Source organism: Nannobrachium achirus (assembly GCF_963921795.1).
Source record: "Nannobrachium achirus genome assembly, chromosome: 14".
NCBI lineage: Eukaryota > Metazoa > Chordata > Actinopteri > Myctophiformes > Myctophidae > Nannobrachium > Nannobrachium achirus.
In genome coordinates, this window is record NC_137821.1 from 34,656,218 (window position 1) to 34,681,240 (window position 25,023).

The 25,023-nt window shown below is 42.5% G+C and overlaps 1 protein-coding gene across 1 annotated transcript; it reads right to left on the bottom strand.

The window, feature by feature from the left end:
- Window positions 1–11,671: 11,671 nt before the first annotated feature.
- On the bottom strand, window positions 11,672–20,013 carry tnfsf12 (TNF superfamily member 12). Its single transcript, XM_080741993.1, has 6 exons — window positions 19,663–20,013; window positions 17,707–17,788; window positions 15,654–15,710; window positions 15,460–15,483; window positions 15,140–15,267; window positions 11,672–13,417 (listed from the first exon to the last, which is right to left on the bottom strand). Exons 1-6 carry the CDS (start codon window positions 19,837–19,839, stop codon window positions 13,139–13,141), a joined length of 747 nt encoding a protein of 248 aa, XP_080598119.1. The 5' UTR covers window positions 19,840–20,013; the 3' UTR covers window positions 11,672–13,138.
- Window positions 20,014–25,023: the final 5,010 nt, after the last annotated feature.

Genomic DNA, 25,023 nt, shown 5'->3' on the forward strand with positions numbered 1-25,023 from the left:
TTAGCTGCACTTCAACAAGCGTTCCAGGCTGCCATATCCAGCCCAAGAAACCGTAGCCCCATATAGAACCTCACCCGTCGCTGCGTCCTGTTGTGCTCCGAGATGAGGTCCTAGAAACATGGCCACCGGAATCTTGCGACAGCCTCCACATCACAGTTGGAAAACACACAAACCGAAATTTTGTCCAAAAAGTAACGGCAGTTCCGAGCTCCCAGGTTGTGAAAACCTAACAGCGGTACATAAAACTTGAACCGCGGCATGAAACAACCCCTTAAAATCGCTAGTTTTGTCAGCCGGTAATGTTTACAAGCCTGGAAGTTGCAGCCGGAATGGCAGCATTAGCGCCCTCTCTGGTCGAACGTAGCCCCAACCGTCGCTGCATTCGAACAGACATTCGACCAGAGAGGGCGCTAATGCTGCCATTCCGGCTGCAACTTCCAGGCTTGTAAACATTACCGGCTGACAAAACTAGCGATTTTAAGGGGTTGTTTCATGCCGCGGTTCAAGTTTTATGTACCGCTGTTAGGTTTTCACAACCTGGGAGCTCGGAACTGCCGTTACTTTTTGGACAAAATTTCGGTTTGTGTGTTTTCCAACTGTGATGTGGAGGCTGTCGCAAGATTCCGGTGGCCATGTTTCTAGGACCTCATCTCGGAGCACAACAGGACGCAGCGACGGGTGAGGTTCTATATGGGGCTAAAGAAACCGTAGAAACGGGGGGAAATTTGAATGTAGCCTACTTCTTAATAAAATGAATAAAATAAATGTATCATGCCTGTTGCTAAGGTATGGCAACATGACTGGTGTCTTGCACGCGCGCGGAGGCGCGTGTGCAAGACACCAGTCATGTTGCCATACCTTAGCTTTTTCTGAACTGACGCCACTGCTCTCTTTCTCCCTCTCTCTCTTCATCTCCCCCCACCCCTCTCTCTCCCCTCCTGCAGTGCTGAACGGTCCTCCCATGTCTGTGAAGAAGGAGAGGGAGGCAGAGCTGCTCCTCATCAGACGGGAACAACGCAGCGGGGAGGTCATCTGTATCGACGACTGATTTACGCTCAACATTCACTCTGCCAGAACTCTCTCTCTCTCTCTCTCTCTCTCTCTCTCTACATCTCTATAACGCATGTCCACACACACTCACACACACACACACACACACAGCTGGGTGCATAATGTACTTACACGCACACCTTACAGACAATATAAAACCCATAGGCTAAAAATACATCCTTAAATATGTCTCCATATTTAGTGTTGCGCCCGGCGAGTGGCAGTATCTGAACGACGCGGTCTTATACCAACAGCATACCAGGAATGCAGTGTTAGAATATATAGCTGACTGACTGTGGGAGTACCCGTTAATATTTGTGGAGCCTCCAGTGGACACTGTGTTGAAGGTACACACACACACACACACACACACACACACACACACACACACATATACATGCAGGCACGCAGTAGAAGTCACCGTTACACCTCCTGAGACAAGTTTACATCTCAAACTTTATTCTGTTCAGTGGTGTTTCCCAAACATTGTGTGTACGTACGCACAAACGCACCCTGTTTCACAGTCCTGTGCACACATGTGTGCACGTGCTGCACACACAGAATGCATGCACACACAGTGCACACACACACACGCACTCAGACACGCCAAGTGCACGTTGTCTCATAACCTCTTGCGATCTCTTCTTGTCTGCCTCAAACCATTGTACTCCTCATGCTCCACACACGTGCACACATGCGCATACACACACAAACGCACACGTGCACACATGCATACACACACGCACACACACACACACACACACACACACACACACACACACACACACACACACACAGTTTACGGAACCTCAATCCCTGAACCTTCTACAGCCCTCTATTGAAAAGATCATGACCTTATGACCTTTGACCCCAACCCAGCCACCCGCCCCTCCACAACCACTTACAGGAAGCTGCATGTGAAACCATTTCAACACGACAGGCCTCTCTCGAGCCTGATTTGTACGTGGTTTGCGCCACACTGGGCCGCAACTAGGTGTAAATGACCGTAAACCCTCCCTCCACTGAAGCATGCTCTCGTCAGAACACCGCTGTCTCGTGGAAAAGGATAGAAGAAAAGAGAAGAGAAACTTTTTGGTATCGAGCTGCGCCTACAGTGGTTTTTTATTGCGGTTTCGATCTCTCCGAGAGAAGGAAAGATCCATTTGTCGGTCCAAGCAGGCTCTGGGTCAAATTATTGGCCTTCACAGTAAAGTCCTCGTGCTCATTTAAAGCGCGATACATGCTTCTTCGGACATCTAAACTTTTTTTTCTGGAAAAGGAGCTGATGATAACTACATTTTAACTTTCTTTCAGACGCTCCCTCCGCCCCCCCCCCCCCCCCTCCTCCGATATACGGAAGGTTTTTCCAACGTCAAAAGGAGCATGTATTGACTTTAACTCTCTGAGTAACACTGTGGATTTTACTGTGTTCCTGTTTTCCTTTTCACCTTAAATGGTACATGTCAAGACATAACAACTCAGATGTTAAAATATAACAAGTAGAATGTTTTTCTTTTCCTTTCTTCAGCTAAATGACTTTGTTGGCTTCCCTCTAACCATTTTAGTTCACATATGCGCTACAATTCTGGAATCCTCAGCATTCATTTAACACTGAGGGTGTAAAGAATAGACCCAGTTTTTCAGTTAACACGGGGGATTATATTGCGTATAGAGCTTTGAGGTATTTTACAGCTGAATGGCGTAACGCTCGCTTTGGAGAGGTCTCACGATAATGACATGGCTATTTAAAAAAAAAAAACTAAAACTAAAAAACAACAACCTATGAATGTTTAATCTTTCATGAGCATATCAGTGTTATTAAAACCTATCGATCACCCGCAACACTCCTCGTGATATCCACCCTTGCACCCTTTTCCCCTCACGTTTTTCCTCTTTCGTTCTTTTTTTATCCTGTTTATTTTCAGAGTTCCTCTTTCTTTCTATGAATTCTGTGACATTCTTTGCATATTTGAACTGCTCAGTCGTGTGTTTTCATCCATGCTATAACTATGGGTATGATTATTGTTGTTGGTTGTCCTCGCCATCACTTAATTTGAGAGCGACCGAGCTTCTACCAATAAGAGACATTTCTTTTGAGCAGGAACCTACGAAAACAACATAGTACGCACGACACACGATGCACCTCTTCGCCAGGGACGTGCTGGCCATTGGGAAAAGCGGGACAACTCCCGAACGGCCGGTTCATTCCCGGCCGGTCCAGGCCAGCCATTAGGAAAAAAAATTTAATAAAATGTCGGCCTTCGTTCCATTTTGGGGGCTGGGCGACCAACAAAGTAAATCGTCACTGTCGGGCAGAAACCTCGTATCTCCACCTCGTATCTTGTGTGCTTGTAGATCGGCTGTTTTCACTAGTTTAAATCATTTTTAAAATGATAAATACAAAACAAACGGTTTTGGACATATAAGGTTTCCACCCGACAACGACGAAATATAACAAAAGAAAAAAAAAATGAAGGCCTCTCCAACTCTTTTTCCCGGGCTGAATCGGGCCCAGCACGTCCCTGGTTATCCTATTATCATGAGAGAAAGCAAAACGAAGAAGTTGAGCTAACTTCAGAAGTACATATACTTACTGTATTACGAGAAAACAAATCTCCATCTTTCTTGCTTACATTTTAGATTTGGGGCTTGCAAATGACTTATGCATAATACAGTAAATAGGCCATATGTAACCCTAAATGCGTTAAGAGCAACTGAAAATGTATACTATCTAACACCATTTAAAGTGTATTATTATGGTCTGGAAAGTCAAGAGGCCAGCGGTAGAATTGAGTACATTTTATAAACTGTATATCATCCAAATACGCCTTAATAAACATAGCTGAACAAATGTAAAGTCATTTAATAGCCTGATGTCAGCCTGTAAATGCTAGTCAAATTAGTCCACTTTATTTCTAAAGGAGAAAAGAAAAGTAGCTAGGAGTTAATTTATTCCCCAAACCCTGGATATTTTACACTATCAGGTTTATGAAGTCATGAGTCTGAATCCATGTCACTCGTTATGTTACATATAGGAAGTGTTTTGCAACCCCTTAACTAAAATGTTCTGTCAAAACAACACTCATGTAACTATGTTTTGTTCACTATTCCTTTGTCCTCTTTGACCAGAAGTTTGTGTTTATTTCTGGGTTTCTCGTGTCACTGTGTATGTCGTAGCGCCGATAGAAACCATGAGTGGCAGCAAAACATGTCATCGATGATGCATCTCCTGTTTTTCTTTTTGTTTTTTCTTTATTTTTTGTTTTGTTTTTTGTTTGTAATAAAATCGAATGAAATTAAAATATTGATGTTTTTATTTTTTATTTTTTACATGAACCCTAGCATACCTATTTTTGTGTGAACATTCGATGAACATCTCAGATCTAAAAGCTTACAATGTGTCACCTTGCAACACATTGAGCTTGTATATTGGCAATTTTCAGGGACGAGAGAATGATTCATTATTTGACGACCACTTCTCCAACCGTTGAAAGTCAATCAGTCCGTCTTAATTACATGACTAGAGATAATGTAACGATTAGCGTGATGTTTGGACAAAATCTAAAAAATAAAATAAAAAAGACTCTTTGGTGGAGCTATAACAGTCCGATGTGAAAGATTTGGGTGCAGAGGTTCTTCCTTGGCCTCCTGGGAGTATGCGAGCAAAATTTCACACACACATTGGTCCAACGGTGCCGGAGATTAGTTGTCCACAGACGGATCGATGGACACATGGACAGATAGGGGCGAAAACTTCGTTTCTGGCCTTCGGCCGTCCGACCTGGAGGAGACAACAAGCGAGTCTAAAGCAACCCACAAAAGGCATTTACCAAAACAACAGTAAGGTCCGCTTTTCCCTCTTTAGTGACTCAACAACACTGATGTTAGCTTGCATTGATCAGTGTGGATGTTTTGTGGGAGAAGTAGGATAATTGCATAAACATGTGGGAGAAGGGCATAACTGTGGAAGTTAATTGTGATTCAGTGTATTCAGTGCATCAGTGATTCAGACCCTTACCCCAACACACAGACACACACATAGATGTGGCATAGCGCTGAATCACAGGTGACAGAAGCACTGTTTAATCATGACTTTTGAGTTATAATGTTGTTGTGTGACACTGCATGGCTCAGCTGCATGCGTATTGTCGGCCTACTTTAAGTTCAGATTTTGTTGACTAGTTTCAGCATAACCTCAATGTGACTGAACAAGAGTGCCATTTATGTTCACAGTTTCTCAGTATGCATCCAACTATTAACTGCACATGGCTATTTTGAGTGATGTTAAATGATTGAACAGATGCGCTACTAGATGCTCCCTTCAACTATATGGATTTCATTAATGATCTGCAGGATGGCCAATCAGTGACGCAAAGGTTGCCAGCTGCATCTGGAGGCTATAGAGGCAGAGGGTGGACCGTGCTGAACAGTACCTTTAGTGGGTTGGCTTAACAAAATTATCGAAACGAAGCGGATAAAAGCGCCAAACTTTTTCTGAGGCTTCTTTAGGACCTAACGATGGATTTTAGCCTTGGGTACCAAACTTTATTTTGAAGTTGACCCATAGAATTATCCATATCAAGTTGGGCTCCTATCGACTTTCTATACAGAAGGAAAATACCCAGAAAAAAAATCTGCTTAGTGTAGGATGTGAGGGGTCTAACTAGGGGTGTCATGATTCTGAATCCATTGCAAGCATTTGTTTTGCTCAAAAAACTTTCATTGGGCTAGAAATGGCCCCAAAAAACGATGTTTTAGTGATGAGTCATAATTTTTTTCTTCTTTTTCGAACCAGTTTTTGGGGGCCATTTCTAGCCCAAGGAAAGTTTTTTGTGCAAAACAAATGCTTGCAATGGATTCAGAATCATGACAAACCCCTAGTTAGACCCCTCACATCCTACTTAAAGCATATTTTTTTTTTTTCTGGGTATTTTCCTCCTGTATAGAAAGTCGATGGGAGCCCAACTTGACATGGATAATTCTATGGGTAAACTTCAAAATGAAGTTTGGTACCTAAGGCTAAAATCCATCGCTAGGTCCTAAAGAAGCCTCAAAAAAAGTTGGGCGCTTTTATCCGCTTCGTTGTCGATAATGTCAAAAACCAGGGTTAAGCAACCACACTACTTAAAGGACAACTTTGTTTTTTTACAACAAGGGTTCATATTTTAGATTGTAATTAGAGAAAAGAAAAAGTGAGCGTTAAAATGTTTTCATTTACTTCTTTCTATTGTTCATCTCGTTTACCGTGCTAAAATGTGGGGCATGCGTACAAGTGGCTAAATATGTCTTTTTAGACACAATAAGCCAGCAGTTTCTTTATTGCTATTCACAGTAACACTTCTAGCCCCCATAAGTCACATCCAACCATGAAAGGCTGTGTTGTATCTTGGGAATGGGCTTATTGTGTGTAAAATGACATATTTAGCCACTTGTATGCATGCCCCCAACCACTGAAATAAGAATCTCTAAAACAATAGAAAGAAGTAAATTAAATAATTTTAACACTCATCTTTTATATTCTTTAATTACAATCTAAAATATGAACCCTTGTTGTAAAAAACTAAAGTTGTCCTTTAACTCTGCTAGAGTACCAGTAAGCAAGGCACTGAATCTCAGTGCTCTACACCTGAATCGCTGCTCTGGCATCTGCATAGGTTTAAGTAAATATGTATGTTTAGCACTTTACAGTATTAGGAGTGAATTAAAAAAAAAACAAATTGGGCCTTTATTTTATAGTACAGTAGACTGACAGGAAATGGGGAGAGAGAGATGGGGAGTGACATACGACAAAGGTCATCCGGATCGGGAATCGAACCGGCGACGCCACAGGCATTGATGCCGAAATGGCAATGCCTATATGGTATGCGCCCTGACCAGTAGGCCACCGGGCACCCCTCAAGTACTCTCTTTAATCGACAACAACATTTTGATTCGAAAATACTGACATAAAGGTTCAGTTTTTATGTCAATACGTTGACATAATTTATGGAAAAGCCTGTTTTCTATTCAGTAACAGTAAAATGTGTACTAAATTTGGTTTAAAGCTTTACAGAGCAGCCCGTTCACATACATGTGTCAATGTTTTATCATTAAACATAACAATAAAATGTTTCCATTAAGTACCCCCTGTAGTGCCTCTGCGTACCCCTAGGGGTACATGTACCCCCATTTGAGAAACACTGAAATAGTGTACACTCCGAGTTATTGGGGTTCTGTACCCAAATGAATACCAAATTAGGGATCCTTCAAATTAAAAATGTTTGAAACTGTTCTTCTAAGATACCTTCCTGGTCATGGTACCTAAATAGAAAGAATTGATCAGTGCATTGTCCATGGAGTGAAAGTAGTCTTCACTGTATTAAACTGGCTGTGTTAGTGTTAGCACCTCATAATAATCCAAAACCCGACCATGATGTTCCAAAACTAATGACAAAGGGAAACTCAGGGTTCGTTTACCATTTATGTAAAACTAGGCATTTAATACAAATGTATATTTTACAAACAACTTCTATTCATTCCCCAGTTTCTTGCATTTAAGAATTCCCCAGAGATAGGCCTCTGTGTGAAATAAGGCTTTGTAGGTGGTAATAAACTTTGACATTTAGTTACAAAAAAGGGAATTGGGGGAGGGAAGTATGTGAGACAGACGGGGAAACGCTAGGCATGTTTTTCCTCAAAGGCTTTCAGCTATTTGGTCCAGGTTCAGATTCAGGAAGTGAAAATCTAGATGGCAGCTTGTGTGCTTTCACATGTGTGCGCACACGACTGTGTCCTCCTGCATGCGTATAGGTATTTAGCATGGCAAAGGGAGGTGTGTGTATATGGATTCACTAATGGCTTGCCGTCATGTATGCGTGTAGGAACTCAGTATGGCAAAGATTTTCTGTGATGTGTGTGACATGTCACACACATGACATCACAGTGTGTGTGAGAGTGTCTGTATTATGAACAGCGCTGAAATGTGAGATGCATGAAAGGGGGATGCAGCAGACACAAAAGGGAAGAGGAAAACTATTAGGATATCAAACAGGATAGAATGTCTACATTTCAAACCACATTTTTCCATTTGTGAGCCACAGATGAAAAATGAATGTTTGGCTTCTATTAACACTTTGACCGCCACGGAGGTCATATGCCACATACGTTTTTACCCCCCCTTCACCGCCACGAACGGCATATGCCACATAAATGTCTTTTTTTTATTAAACACAAGATTAGGAGCATATGTATCACTGACGCTTGGATTCAGCCGTCCTGGGCCCTGGAATGACTAAAATCACCATGGTTACCATTGTGTGGCCAATCAGCTTGTGTTACCTTGTGTTACCATGGTGATTTGGTACATGACCGTCCTCCCCAGGCCTGGGATTGCTGGATGGACGGCATTCACGGAAGGAGCTGCAGCCATGTGTTTGGGGGGGGGGGGGTTTAGTTTAGTGCTTTACTATACTACTGAGGACTACTTCTACAGCCGTGATCTGAAAAGTTTTACTGGATCGTCATGGTTCATCGACCAGGCCACCAGGGACCACCGAGCCGCGGCGTCGCAGCGAAAAGAACTGCTATATAAAGTAAGTGGTGAGATGATTATGCTCATCTCGGATCACAACAGGTGGTCCGCGCGCGGACCACCGATCGAGCAGGGCGTTTAGCTCAGCGGCGTCAGTTCAGAAAAAGCTAAGTTATGGCAACATGACTGGTGTCTTTCACGCGCGCGAGGCTCGCGTGCAAGACACCAGTCATGTTACCATAACTTTACAACAGGCACGATTACAGTACATTTTATTATATTCCCCCTGTAGCCAAGGTATGGCAGCTGCCATAGCTTGCCATACCCAATTGACGCCTCTTTAGCTTAGCTTGGTGAGAAAGGAGGACAGATGCTCCATTTAGTGCAAAACAAACACATCCCAGCAAAACAACCACTATAAGTCACTCGCAAACGTCGCAGTCTGACCAATCCAGCGAGATGGAGATCGAAAAAGAATCCCAGTGGTAATCCTCATTGTATGTTTATAGTTTTATCGTGTTTTATTCTAAAGGTAACCCATCGAAGCGGTGCCAACGTTGTTTGCAAAGCCTGCTCAGATTTCCTCTCTCTCTTCCTCTCTCTCTCCCCCCCTCTCTCTCTCTCTCTCTCTCTCTCTCTCTCTCTTTTTTTTTCGCTAGAGAACCAACTGCGTTAGAATAAACCTTACAGCCATGATACAAGAGAGAAAGTTGGGGAGAGAGAGATTGATTGATTGATTGATTGATTGATTGAAGACTTTATTAGAAGTTTGCATAGGAAAAGGTACAGTTTCATGACGGTACAGTTCACTGGTACAAGGTCTACTAAAAGGAGATCATGAGATCCATGAAAAGACTATGCTTATTTCCATAGTAAACCATTGCAGTATCTCATATAACATTGAATGACAGACGGATAGAACACAGTACTATGCAGTAGATATAGTCAGGAAAAAAGAGGGAAATAAAAAACAGTATAAAAACATACAGTAGGTAAATACAAAGAAGGGATTGATTGATTGATTGATTGATTGATTGAAGACTTTATTAGAAGTTTGCATAGGAAAAGGTACAGTTTCATGACGGTACAGTTCACTGGTACAAGGTCTACTAAAAGGAGAGCCATGAAAATACTAAGCTCATAGTGCCTTGCTGGGCTATGAGCTTGTAGATCGGCTATTAGGCATCATATGTAAATGGCAGATCTACAAGCTCATAGCGCGGTGCCGGGCTATGAGCTTGTAGATCTGCTATTTTGGAAATATATGTACCTGTGTATATAAAATGTATAGCAAATAATTATATATACCTTATGGTAATTATGTTTTTTTTTTCATAATTACTCTTACTTGCAGTTGCCTGGTCTGGATTCTAACATGGTGAAGTTTGTCGCAGTTGGCTTGAATTTGTCAATACAAACATTTCCATATGAATGTACATAAATTTTTATTTAATTTTATGTATTATGACTTTGAATTGCTCAGGGTAGTTTGACCGTTTTAGTTTGAAGTGACTAAAATGATGATTGCAATGGAACACATCTACAACTATACTGAAGTGAAACAGCAATGTAAAGTTTTTTTTTAATCTTTATCAGAGTTTTTATCTTTATTTTTGAGATGTCTGATGTCTAACTGAAGGCTTGAATAAAAAATCCCAGGTCAAAACACAGTGGATTCTACTCTGTCTCTCCTTCATCCTGGGAAGATGAAAAAAGAGCCTCTGTCAGTCTCCTGGCTTCTTCCACTTTCCTGCCTTATAACTAGACCACGGTACAACTTTTTTTAACTTTTTTTTTTACAGCATTATGGCCGGCACCCTGTTCGTCATTTAGAGGTACTGTGTGTTCTTGTACCATTTACCAATTTGTTTCTAGGGCTTCTGAAAGTTTTTTTCCTTTGACCTCAATTATCTCAGAAAGTAAATTTCTGATGCTCCTTTTTCATCTGTACAGCTTTCGCTCTCCCTCAGGTTTCTCCACAGCAGAACACCACAGCAGGACGAAATTTTTATGGTGAAAGCTAAGGTTCCGACTCTATATTCTCTGAAATTTTTGTCAATTTTCGTACATCCTACCATTTTCAATTTATTCCGTCAAAAATGAATGGCCGTCTATGGTGGCAAGGGTTATACCCTTAAAACCCTTAACATTGTGGCAGTCAAAGTGTTAAAACACCACATTTACTGCAGTAAAGTGCTGAAAAGAAATCAATGCGGTCCATCCACAAAAACTACTTATAAACAAGAGTAGGAGTGTTGAAACCAACTGCTAGAAATATACACTGTTTGTACGGTACAAAAAGAAATATCACAGAAAGCAGCAGCGTATGAGGAAATGGAATGATTACAGGCTTCATAATTACAATACACAAGAATTCAGCCTTGCCATTTAAGGCTTATATACATACACACATTCATACATACATAGGCTACATGCATGCATACACGCATACATACATACATACCGGTACATACATACATACATACATACATACATACATACATACATACATACATACACACATACATATTGTTTGTATTACGGCTTGTGATATGCGAGGTTTTGGACTCTGAAATAAGATATCTACAAATGGTAGCCAAGGACTATAACAGGGGGAATAGGCTGCAGTCTTGTGAGTTTGGCAAGAAAACGCATAGGTCCTTGATCGAGCAATATTTTGATGATTACTCTGGAAAAACAGTTTTAAGCCCATGGAAAATTTCAATGATTGAGAAAACAGCACAATACTGATTAACCTTCATAAGCATTTGGTCAACTATAATAAAGGAGAGATACCAATTCACAAAAACTCAAACTCATCGTTTGTGAACAAGAAAGAAAAACTTCTGTCGAGTCATGAATGTGTTGAACCTCGAGCTACTGAGACTGACTGGGTAGATTTTGTTAAATATTTACTAAAGCTTTATTTTTATTTTATATATTTTTATTTTAGATCTCTGATCTGAACCAGCAAATCGACAGTCTACACAGTAAAATCCTTAGCATCAATTTACCTTAGAGAAGAGTACAAATGGAAGCAAATCCATTTGGTTCCATTTGTAAGTTAAATTGAGGACTAAGGATTTTGCTGTGTTCCAACTTCCCCTTCATGATCCCACTTGATGTCTTCCTCATTTGGTCTTTCATCAATCATCTCCTTACTTGGCTATGAAGGAATACAATAAACAATCCGTAATTCAAACTAAAACACCATAGGGCAAACATAATTATATAGCGTTTTAACTTTCAGTTTATAAGTGTTGCATCACTAGAATGAGGTTTCATGAATGCGCAAATTAAACTGTTCTCTTATTTTAATTCTGGTTCATAATAATAGTAAAGGCTATAAAAACGTTCTTCTAATGTTCTCATATAATTGACATAATAGCCAAATCCCGTGCAGTGCTTTTATTTCAGCGCCACTTCAAATGATTTTACCTCAGTTTACAAAATGTGACGTTCACTCTTGACATACTTGCGCCATTGGCTTTGGATCGGCAAATGCCTCCCAAATACTAATCTATGAACAATTTGTAACGATAAGTTAATAATTTCCTGATGGTTTTCAAATAGCTTGTAAATTATAGCTATTGTGGTGCCAAAAACGTATCAGAGGCAGAAAAATAGAGAGATGCAAAAAGCAGACATTAGTCTTTTAAGCTCCAGGCTTGGTTTACTATAACCTGCTTTTTAAAAGTAAAGCCAAGTAGACTATACATCCAGAACCTTATATATAGAAAGGCCCTGATCCGAGAAATAATAATAATAATAATAATAATAGGTAGAAATTCACATCTATGTTGTTATTTATAAACCTTTGACATAAGAATGCTCCCAGTTCTACTTCAGCTCCCACGTCCATGTGCACATAAATTATCTACATGTAAAAGAAGGGTGTGAGTGTGTGATTATTTTATGTTGTTTATAGTGTGGAGAACTGACGCTCATTTATGTGCTCTCAATTTCCTGAGGCACTTTGCGATGGAACAGTGGGAGGGCATGCACAGCTTTGTTCAGTCATGGTCCTTCTTATAAATCAAGTATAAAAGCACAATGTAAAAAACGATCTTAAGATCAAGTCGACGATCCGTGTATGTTTTTATAAATTGCGGGCCCTCGTCTACAGAAGAGTATCCATCACATCTGTTCGCTTGGCCACCATCCAAAAGGGTCCACTATGGGTCCTGGGTTTGGCCACATTCAGTTCCGACTCCACAGTGTTGCATTCCAAAAAGGCAACCGCGGGTCCAGAGAACATTCCATCTGCAAACTCCACAAAGCAAGACTCCTTTTTATGTCTTTGAGGTCTTTGGGGAGAGACACTGACATGATGTGATGTCTGACAGAATATTCATATTTTTTTTGCATCAGGGCTTACAGCGACATATCGATGTACTCACGATGTGCTCTTTAAAAAACTTGTCGTCTGGCTTTACAACGCCACGCTCAAAATGCGCCCAAGTAGTTTCAAACTCCCCGTCCTCACAGGTTTTGTTTGTGCCCGGGAAATCTGCACCCTGCTGCACGTATCCCCGGCGGACGGGCTCGCTCGCTCGGCGTCACCCTTCCGTCGACCCGTCAGTTGACTTTGAAGATGCTGAAGACGTGCGGCGAGGCGGAAGAGGTGCCCACGGCGTGGAGCCTGAAGGACGGCCCCGTGATGGCGGTCAGCTCCGCCCCGCGGTCCAGACGCAGGAGGCCGGACACCTGGCAGGGCTTGAGGAAGTGGAAGGGGTGGGGCCCCGCGGCAGGCGTGGTGCCGTAGCCCTCCATGCACTGGAGCTTCTGCACCTTGTGTCCTCTGGCCGCCACCACGTCCAGCTTGACGTACTGAGACTCCTGCTCGTTGAACAGAACCTGGAGGGCAGGGCAGAGTGAGACATTCAGCATACTACTGTTGAATTAAGCCATTTAGAACGGGTACACATTATTGTGTATCATTATTTTATGCTTTAAAAAAATAGCAGATATACAAGCTCACAGCGCAGCACCGAGTGCCTCGCTGCGAGCTTGTAGATCTACTATTTTTGAAAAATCGTGAAAATTTGAATTTTGACCCGATTTGATACGTGTCTTTTGAATCCTTCTAAGGTTTTTTTGAAAAACCTATGTTTCTGTGTCAGCAATCTGGCTGGCCATCGTCAAAGAAAGGTCCTTTTCACTTAAAGGTGATACACCATGATATTTCACTTTTCCTATTTTAAAACCTTTTTTGGGGGTCCCACTAGCACCTTCTATCCTCACAAAGTCCCATTTCTGACCGTTGTGTCTTTCTCTGGTTTTGAGAAGGCGAAGGTTAAAAGTATCACACGGGTTCTCAAAACAGGCTGTCCAGATTTGCTGCCGATTGTGACGTCATCTGCCGATTGTGACGTCATCAAAAAAAAAAAGAAGAAAAAAAAAGTGTGTTTAAAAAAAAAAAAAAAAAAATCTTTCAAAAAAAAATTTTTTTCAAAAAGATTTGGGGGGGGTGGCGCAGTTCAGGCCAAAGGTGGTACTGCAGCTGAAAATGCTCTGAGAGCCATTCAAAAATGAGAGAGGCTCTCTATTTAGGAGTGGTAATTTAGCCTCAAACCTTTTGAAAAACGTTTTTGGGACATAAACAATATGACATAACTACTTTTTAAATGCATGGTGTATCACCTTTAAATGGAGCTCAGTTAGTCTGTTCTTGAGAGACTACTTTGTCAGTGGTTCTCAAACTTTTTCATGTCAAGGACCCCCAAAATGATATGTATTTGGCCACGGACCTGCATCTCAAAATATTTAGTTCCAGGGACCACCCAGAAGCAAAATTCAGTTACAAACGTTAAAAATACATATATTCAAAGATTTTCACATTATTTTCACAACTTTTCAAAAATAGCAGATCTACAAGCTCGCAGCGCGGTACTCGGTGCCACGCTGTGAGCTTGTATATCTGCTATTTTTCACTGGTTAAAGCATTCAATAATTCTAGGCCTAAATGGGTAAAGTTCAACATTCAATGTGGGTTCTGGGGGCCCTAAGGAGTGTTTGAGGGTCCAGGGCGGCCCCAACCAAATAAATGTTACATGTTTATACACGTTAAATTCATAATATTTATATGTTTTGATATTGCTACAATTAATCTATTTCTCATGTACAATCGTGAAATTTAGATGATTCCGATCTGAGCCAAGTCTTCTGCAGGAGGCGTGTCTGAAGCGTGTCTCCGGATGTAAGAACAGATGAGACGATTTAATTTAAACCAAAACATCTTTTCATACCGGGTTGCCTAGGATAGAATCATTTGAAATGGGAGTCCGTGGCCTGATGCAATTCAATGACACGAATCAATTCGAAAACCCCTTGTGTAAAAACCACTGACTTGGTCAATTGTCCATTTCAACGATGAACGCAAACCAAATTCAGAAAACACTACAAATACCAGATGAGGTTAAGTTAATAGTTAAAGAAAGGTAAGGAAAAGCGAGAGGAGACTATATACAGTATCAGTGGGAAATGAGAGAAACAGAACGGGTCATTGCAGGTCAAGTATCTCATCATCGCTGTTGTAGTCCTTCGATAACATATTGACTACATGTCCCAGAGAATCACCTGGCAGTAGAGGAAGTATACCCCGGTTCTCTCCACTGTGAAGGTGCCTAGCTCTTTGTTGTACCTCACTGCTTTGCTCATATTCAACGTCTCCTCCTCCCAGCCTTTTATCACACCGCCCTCTCCCACTGTAACACACACACACACACACACACACACACACACACACACACACACACACACACACACACACACACACACACACGCACACACGGTATATTACTTGAGCTGGGACCATGAGACATCAAAAAGAAAAATCTCCACAGATCATCAGCAATCACCATACATCATCATTATCCAGTTGTTAGGCTCTTACTTACCTGGCTGAGTGGACACTTTAGTAACTAAGAGACAGAGAGGAGAGAGACAGAGAGAGACAGAAGGAGAGAGAAAAGAGAGACAAGGGGAAAGTCAATTAAGATTTTATTACTGCAACTGTATAGGGGTATATGACTGAAACCACTTCTGCAGATGCTACATAAGGAGGCTATAAGAGATCTGCCAGGGCACTTACTCTCAAAATGAGACGCCACTTTCCTGCCACTTCCACTCTTCCCTCGCACGCTCCCCCCTGACGAAAGCAGGGGAAAGAGAGAATACCACGTTAGAATGACAGACAGACAGACAGACAGACAGACAGACAGACAGACAGACAGACAGACAGACAGAGTGAGGGAGAAAAACTCCTGCGGTTTTTCTGATCAGAAAAAACAACAGCTGCATCTCTGTTTTAACATTGCAAAAATACGCTTTCGGGCATTTTTTCCTTCCACCTGAAGTGGTTTAACGCACTTAGCAGATGGACAAGGATTTCCTTTCTCGTGCTTTTGATATATATTTCTTTATACTTTTTTTTTTTTCTTTTTTTTTTCATTCAGCATGTGCAGTTTTTTTTTTTTCCTTTCTTCTCTTTTGGAGCTAATCTGAGAGCCAGCTGCTTCCAGTCATCTAGAAGATACAGAAATACAGAGAGATGGGGGGGGGGGGCGTGGGGGGTGCAGGGAGAAATGTAGATGGAAGTGATGGAATAGGAGAGGGGAGAACAAGGGAGTGAGTAGAGATGGAGAGAGAGGAGTGAGTTGTGTGTTGAGGTTGAAGGGGAACAGAAAAAAGAAAAGAAAAGATGAACCACAAGCGTGATGGATAGGGAAGAAAAGTGAATGAGAGAACACTTAACTGCACAGTGAAAACAAGGGAAAAGGGGAGAGAAAGAGAATGCATAAAAGGATAGAGTGAGAGAGAGAGAGAGGGGGAGGAGGTGGAGAGAGGGAGAGAAAGAAAGAGAGAGAGAGAGGTCTTTGGCTGTTCCGTGACCCAAAAGAGATCGAAGTCAGGAAAATGGAGTGAAGCAACAGACATGGCCCCCGTTCAAATAAATACGATAAATAAAATATATTTCTTCAGCGACTTCAACGAGTGGCCTCGTTATTCACCCACAAGTTTGTTTTGGTTTTGTTATCTGACCTTGAGGGGGCGATTTCAAACAGAGATATGGCCACCACAACAACACTGTACTGTACATACACATGGATGGACTGTGGAGTACATACATACACTACTATGTCTCAAAAGGACGGAGCAGCAAATGCAGAGTGAGGCCCCCTCATACTGAAATATTGAGCCCCTGCTAAAATAACTCACAGGTGGGTGACCCTGGAGATTTAGGACTTTGCTGTGGGTGAACATTATGCCTTCGAGCAACAGTGATTTTCCGGTTGAAGCTGTCAGTCAAAATAAAGGGAATTACTCTGTGTCCTGCAGAAATGTCGCTCAAAAGTCCTCCGCTTTTCCGTTCACGTTTGAGCATTTTTGAACACTGTAACAATGTATTTAGCAAGACAATGTAAGCTGTCAAGTATGGTAGAACTAAATATATGTGCCGTTTCTTTCACCAGATACCATTATCCTACATGAATGCATCCTTTTGTCAATATGTATACCACATTTATTTCTTGACTAAGATTCTACATAATCGTTACTGACAAGCTATGAAGGATACAAAGTCCAGCAATTCACCAGTGGTGACGCAAGTGGGGCCCATAAATACTCCAATGATAGGTCATCAAATATCACCACTTTCACAACAAATCATAGCTGGGTCAGCCACGTCCAGGAGAAGAAAATCACTTTTATTCCCTAAAGCGTGCAACAAGGCCTTACTCCTTGTGCCAGCTGGTTTTCTGGGTTTGAGGCCATCCGGGCAGACCTGTAATTTCTGAAACAGTCATCCAGCCTACTTTTTCCTGTGTCAACTTTTAGCAGCGGGTAGTGCCCGCAGCCAACTAGACCTGACCAAAGTGCCATGTGGGCCAAGTATGGCCAAGGTTTGTGTTAAACGGGCTTCCCGAAAAAAACAACATGGTCCAATTTGTAAGTATATCGTGTCTGTTGTGACAGGGGTGATGATTTGGGTGGGAAGAGCTAGATACTCTATAGGATACCAAAGTAAATGTGGACTCAGTTGACTTCTTCTTGCTTGTGTGCATTAAGATATTTGACAACTGGAATCACATAGTAGCACGTGGGCATAATATGCAGTATATTTGCATGCAGACGTACGGACATACCATCTCTCTTCACTCTCTGCCCCACAAGCAACTCTCTCTTCTCCAGGATGAGCTGAACAATAGCCTTCCTCTGAGTATTCACCTACGGAGAGAGACAGACAGCAGGCATTCATATAAGACTTGCAACAATAAAACAAGCAAAGTACATTAAGGAGAAGAAGAAAATCTTCTACAAAAGCCCATCCAGTTTATTATTATAATACTGTGCTGGCACAGAGCCCAAACTGACACAGACGGTTCCTTCCATCCAGGCAGCAACAGCCAACAAACAGCTGTCTTTTCCAGTGTCTGGGCCCACGGTGCCATGCTATAGCCTTAGCAGTGGTTGCGACACCTTATGCATGTTTTTAGTGCTTTGCATTCTTCACATTTCTTAACTCCCCTGCTGTGGAAAAAAAAGAGAGGAGGGGGATGACTTTTGTCAAGCCAGCAAATATTTAAATCCTCAGCTAGGGGCCTCATTAACTACCTGGGGGCCCAATATGAAATAGGAAAATAAAGGTGGGCTATGGATAGGGTGTTTGGATATACTGTGGAAATGGGGGAGTGCAGCCTCCATACAGTCATTCACTGGCTCTCATCAGGAGTTGGCTAAGAGTCTAATTGACAGGCCCCTTGGGGTGGATTCCAGCATCAACACTCCACATGTCCCATCAAGGGGTACATGAGAGAGAAGAGAGAAAGAGAGAGCGTGCGTGTGTGTGTGTGTGTGTGTGTGTGTGTGTGTGTGTGTGTGTGTGTGGGTAGGAGATCCGCACACATAAGGATCTCTTCCTGATGATTTGCTTCATGTGTGTGTGTGTGGTGTGCGTGCATGTGTGTATGTATGTATGTGTGTGTGTGTGTGCGTGTGTGCGTGCGTGCGTGCGTGCGTGCGTGCGTGCGTGCGTGCGTGCGTATGTGCGTGCGTGCGTGTGTGTGTGTGTGTGTGTGTGTTGAGAGACAAAATAAATACATTTTTGTGCATACGTGCATCTGAAAATGACACACACATGCATAAATGACTTTTGACTGCCACGTAACTGGGTGACACACACAGTCACATGGTGTCAAGGCCAGTTGCATCTTCGATTTCAAAACAACGCACATTTGACAGCATAAGCATTTCCATCCTGTGACTGCTGTTTCCTTTCAGAGGGGTGCTGCAAGTCATTTGTTTCGTCGTGATGCAATCTCATGCATGTGCATAGTATTTACAATTACAAGCAAGTGCAGGCAAGATGCATGCAAGTGTAAAACCAACAGGACTACAGAGCCCATGTGTTTACTTTATAATAATAGTCAAAAGACATGACTTGCAGTTTACAAATTAGAGGGGGCTGGCGCATGTTATAAATCACTTAAAATCACTTAGTTAAGACGCAATAGGTTGACTCTATGTTTTACCCTCAAAGCCTCAGTGCACTCAGTTGGCCATAAAGGCAAGAAGTTAAGGGTTTCCAGTAAATTGGTCTATAATTGGAGCACAACTGGCAGCAAAACAATTCAATTGGGAGGTGTGTGACTGTGTGTGTGTGTGTGTGTGTGTGTGTGTGTGTGTGTGTGTGTGTGTGTGTGTGTGTGTGTGGGGGGGGGGGGGGGGGGGGGGGGGGGGGTAGCCAACTGGATGCAAAAAATAAGTAATAAGTCTGCTTGGCCGCACTTTTTGGTAAGCAATAAAAGAACCAAGGTTCGGGCCACATACTACTACCAGCTACTAAGTGGTACAGTGCAAAGGCAAGAATGCACAAGGGGTGAAAGGGGGGGGGGAGAAGTGGCTTAGCATTTTTCCATGCCCCCCGCGGAGATTCCCGTAACCGCAGCCACAAAGAAATTGCATAAGAAACAGTTCCAGTATTTAACAACTTTGCGAGGAGTAAATAACATTGTTGATATTGACGCAAGGAATGCATGCTATGCAAACGGGATCAGACAGAGTTGTGTGTATCGTTCTTAAATGCCATATTGTATACGAACCTGCTCGAGTCGATCCTGCAGGATTCTGAAGGACTGGGACAGGTCCCGTGTCTGTCGCCAGGTCCACGCCGTGAACAGCGCGCTGCACGCGGCGAGCGACAGGGCCACCAGGGCCAGGAAAGCCCAGACCACCCGAACCTTGCGCACTGATCGTCTCTTCTGCAGAATTCGCTGCATGTTCAGTGCAGACCGCGCTGCCTATTGACCGTGGCTGCAGACCATCCGACGTTGTTTCCACTTCAGCTCCATTCCAACAGTGCATGCGATGATCCCACCAGATTTAATTGTACCCAAATGTCCATCTCGGTGGTGGGACACGCATCATGTGGACGGCGCTCGGAGCGAGTGACTGCTAAATAAAAGGCAGACAATTTCTGTGTGCGTGAATAAAGGCTTGATTGTTTCAGAAAATACCTCCCGTACCTCCAAATGTGCACAGTTCAAAGCCACCATAGTCCGCGGCGCTGCACAGCACAGCAGCCCGTCTCCAAGTACAAGTGGATTTTCTGCACGATGCAACTCCGCTCACATCAACTGTTGCATCCCTGTGATTCGTTGACTCAGCTTTCTTGTCTTCCCTTCTATCCGCTTGATGGGGTCACTCACTCTATTAAGGACAGAGTGGCCGCATAGTAGTGTCACTTTTGACTTGAACGTATGCACCATCAATGAACTCCGACTTGGCTTGGGATGGGATCCCGGTGTGCGCCTGTCTGGCTGCCGCACAGAAACCCAGCGGGGTCAACGGGAGAAAGGCTCTCTGAGGAGCCCACCGGTCCGGGCTTTCCGCCGCTTCCCAGATCACTTTCATCAACTTGCAGCAGCAGCCCTGGAAAGAGAAGACCCGTTGACGTTTTGACCAGTTCGAAATGTGACCACGCGGTGGCGGTAGTGTATAGGAGGGAAGAAGCACTAACACTGTGGTTCTCAAACTTTTTCATGTAATGACCCCCTTGACGCTGGCTGACTAGACTGCGGACCCCCATTTGAAAAGATATGCCAGGGACCCCCATATAAGAGAAGATTTTTACGGCTCTATCGTGATTCGCAACTATTTTAATTTCATTGGCCCCCAGTTTGACATTGGGGCTAAGGACCGGGGACCCCATTTAATGGCATTTCTAGCTCTGGGACCCCAATTTATATTGTAGGCGTACAAATTGTACAATTAGTGTTAATTTTAACTCTGAGAGTGTACCAATGGAACCAATTGGACCCCTTATGGTCCATTTGTGCACTCTCTGAGTTACAGACTTGGTCTGATGATTGGGATAATGGACTCTCATGTGGGAGATCTGGGTTCGAATCCCGGGCATTATACACATAGGTCTATGTTTGGCGTTTTAATGGCTGAAATTGTAGACTACCTATGCAGGATGCAGCCATGCATGCTATTAAACCTGATAAAAGTAGCCTATCTATCAAACACGCAAAATTCTATAGAATACGGAAAAGTAAATAGCCTACGTTATAGGCTATCTTTATGAAGGTGATCACATTCCCATATGGTCTAGCGGTTAGGATTCCTGGTTTTCACCCAGGCGGCCCGGGTTCGACTCCCGGTATGGGAACTACATTTTTTTTCTCTTTTTAGTTGACCTTGTAGGCCTACCAGTACCAGAGATTTGTACTGTCATGACACTGTACTTTTTCCTATTGCAACCTTCAAATAAATTCTTCAATAAATCAATCAATCAACCTAACAGTTGGGGAGTCTGACCTGGATCGTTTGAGCGGCGTGATTACTCAAAAGGTGAATGCAAAGATGAGATGACACGCGACCGAGCACGGCGAAAATGAAACGCGAAGATACCGAGGCGGAGGCGACCGTTCGCGTCACTCTGTTCGCGTCATTCGCGCCGCGCCCGGACGCGCGTCAGGTTTGAAGTGAACGCAGCATCACCTGTCCTCCTGGCCAAGTTGAAAAGAAAACACCTGTTTTGCCTCCTCGGAGGAAATGGCACAGGCTTTACACCGTGACCGAGGAGGAATATCGAGGAATCGAGGAAAGAAGCGGTTAATCAGCATCGATGTTGTCCGCAGACACAGAAATGTTTGGGTCTTTGATTTGGGGACTTTTTTTCCTGGTGTTTAATTCTGACGTGACATAGCCTAATTTTTGATCGGTGCATGCATCGCTCCTAGGTGGTTTTTGCATTGTGTTTAATAATTAACGTTACGTACAGTGTTCTATCTGTCTGTCTGTCATTCAAGTTTTTTTAAGGATCTTGAAACAATCAGGTGTATCCTCTAGTTGACCTTGTAGGCCTACCAGTGAACAGTAAGCTACTTCAAGTTTAAAATTATGCAAAATACTTTTTAAGTGTTCAAATAAATTCGTTGGGATTTGATCATGGAATCCTTGGGTAACAGGTAGACTCGCCGAAATGAAGGTCGCCGGAAAACGTGGAAGAGTCGCCGAGGAAGGCTCACCAATTTCGGTGGAATTCTCGCCTGCCGGATTTGGAATTCTCGCCGACAGCTTTTACATGTCGCCGACAGTGTCGCCGACGTTTTTGGAATAGTCGCCTATATTTATACCATTATAGACAACAAAGGTATAAGGTATAAAGGGAGTGAGTGAGTGAGTGAGTGAGTGAGTGAGTGAGTGAGTGGGGTATTCAAGTGAGTGTAGGCTACCCTACCCATATATTTATAAACCATGAGTGAGTGGGGTATTCAAGTGAGTGTTCATATGTCACCCATTCACACGTTACATAAGCTTATAACTGTAGCTGTACCTGTCTTCTGTTAAACATCCAGGCCCCTCAACGTGTTGCTTTAAACACATCAGAGACGCAGCAGCAGCCAGCCAGCTTTGTACTAATCAGTAGCTTTATCGTCTCAGCATCCCATCACAAGGGAGTGAAGTAGGCTATAGTTTTATATCTATCAATGTGAAGCCAATCAAAGCTCAGAGCTTTGAGAATGGAAATGTCAGTTTTGGGACAGGAGTCTGGAGAGCTGGTAGATCAGCCAACGTTTAAATATTTAGATTTAATAGGAACACTACTATATAGGCTACAGTCATTGGTCATGGAAGTGGGGCTTTGCAATGAATGAGGTGACGTTTTATTTTTTTAAATCGCTTCATAATTGACCGAGCCATGTTCGAATGAAACTGGTGTCTTACTCTTACTTTGCTTAATCCTAAACGCATATGGACAAAGCAGCAAAGTGGCATTTGACATCATATTGAAATGTGCACAGTCAAGTATCTGTTTCACCAAACAGAAAGATTAATAGCCCACTTTGAAATTCAAAGTAGGCCTAAATACAAAGTGCATTTTGTATGGACATTCAACAATCATAGGCCTATTAAGAAAACAATCCCAGGCCAGTATGAAATAGTATTAAATGAGAATAGGCGCAGATTTTTTTTCTTTCTTTTTTCTAAGATTCGATTAAATCAATGCATTCTGAGAGAGTCTCAGAATGCTTGTCACTGCATGTCACTGGTATCAAATAGAAATAATGTACTAAATGCCACAACTTAGACCTGACATTATAGAGTAGGATATCACATGAATCTTATAGCTTTGCGTCAAGAGTTAGGGATTAGGGGAACGTTTGGAGTTCACATCATCACACTAATTGTAATATTAGGCCTACATCCCAGCCAATTATTGTAGGCTATTACAATAGGCCTATAGGCAATTTGTGCGCTGTCTGATATGACGGTAAAAAACGATTCAAACTCAGCCTGCACAGTAAACTAAACAGACGTGGCTACCCTTTTAATTGATTGACTGATCATTTACAGCTGATGGCTTTGATTACTTCTACATGGCCCCGTATAGAGAAATCTCTCTGTCCATATGGCAATGGCAAAACGCAATTAAATGGGCTGGCATTACGCACGACGCGTAATGCGTGCCATGTCTCTCCATTAGTGTTCCAACTTCCATACATCATTGTTGCATCAATTGCTATAATATAACATTCCAATTCATAAGTAAAATGTATAAGCTAGTCATAGGCCTATCTGTCAAATATTGTTTTAGTTCACTAATAAAAAGCTAGTATGAAAGCAACTTAAGGTTATGCGGACACACCCGTTGTCTTAAAATCTTTTGCAAGAAATATAGCCTAACCCCGACTGCAATAACATTCCATTATGGTCAGTATGCAGGCTGTTGTCTGTCAAATTATCTTTTATTTCAAGACAAAAGCTAGACTATAGCTAGGCCTATAGTACAATGGGTCCAGTGTGTAGGCTATATGCCTCCTCTGTGCATCAGTTCACCGATCGGCTTGATTATGTAGGCCTATTATTATTTTCAGTCAAGCAAACACATCACAAGAAATTCCATAAATAAAAAAATATAATTATGAAGTAGTGAAAATAGCCGATCTACAAGCTCACAGTCACAGCATCATGCGTTTTGAGCATTCCATTTTAATTAAAAAGATCTTCTGTGAAATGTCATTTACTTCTGTTGTATCAGCTATCATGAGTGTTTTGGGGGAATCACAAATAAAATAAACTCGTCCCTTGGTTGAAACATCAACAGAAATGTAGGCCTAATTATATCAAACTATATCCACAAAGTTTTATTTTACTGTCTGACAGCATCATGTTGCGAGCCGCGACTCAGCACATAGTGGCACGTGCACACATTAGACATCAAAGGGGGCTTGAGCCCCTGCCCTTTTATCCACTGGTAAAAAGTGCCCTCCGGCCGCACATTGGCACTCGCCATTATAGCTCTCCAGTCTCCAGTCTAGACCATGAATGCGTTTTTTTTACTATGGTGAAAGAAATGCAAACGCCCTTTTCCGTGCCATATACCTGAATGCAGCTCCTGAACTTGAATGCAAGTATGTTGAAAGAATTGACCTCTTTTAGAAGTGTCAGCCCCTGCCTCTCTAACATTCTCTGCACGTCCCTGGCACACACTGACAGCTGCACGGAGTGCACGCACACTGTTTTCCTTGTGTCGTCTTGGTCGGAGGCGCGAGCATAGGCTTGGTTAAAGTAGTTTGTGTCATGGAGGATGAAATGGATTGATTGAAGACTTTATTAGAAGTTTGCATAGAAAAAGGTAAAGTTTCATGACGTTTATTTCCAAAGCCACGTACCACCGCACCACTATGGTAGGACTACGAGCGGTTTTAATCCCAACGAAGCGATCTGTGCAGTCAGACGTGCTGCTATTAAATCTACAGATCCAATACGTTGTAGTCGTTGGTCAGAGACACAGTTGCCAGCAGCCAGCTTGTACAGTTATAAAGCTTAGACCCTATAGTTTCTCTAAATAGCACAGGTACAAAACATGTAGTAGGCTAGTATACTACTGTAACGTGTGAATGGGTGACATATGGGTAGGGTAGCCTACACTCGCTCCCTTTGTTGTCTAT

Bases quoted from the DNA above. Each gene is read 5' to 3' on its own strand.
- tnfsf12 (XM_080741993.1), bottom strand. From the start codon at position 19,839: ATGCAGCGAATTCTGCAGAAGAGACGATCAGTGCGCAAGGTTCGGGTG. The intron at 15,711-17,706 runs GTATGTCCGTAC...TGCTTTCGTCAG, and splicing joins GCAGAGAGTGAAGAGAGATG to GGGGGAGCGTGCGAGGGAAG. The intron at 15,268-15,459 runs GTAAGTAAGAGC...TGTGTGTTACAG, and splicing joins TAAAGTGTCCACTCAGCCAG to TGGGAGAGGGCGGTGTGATA.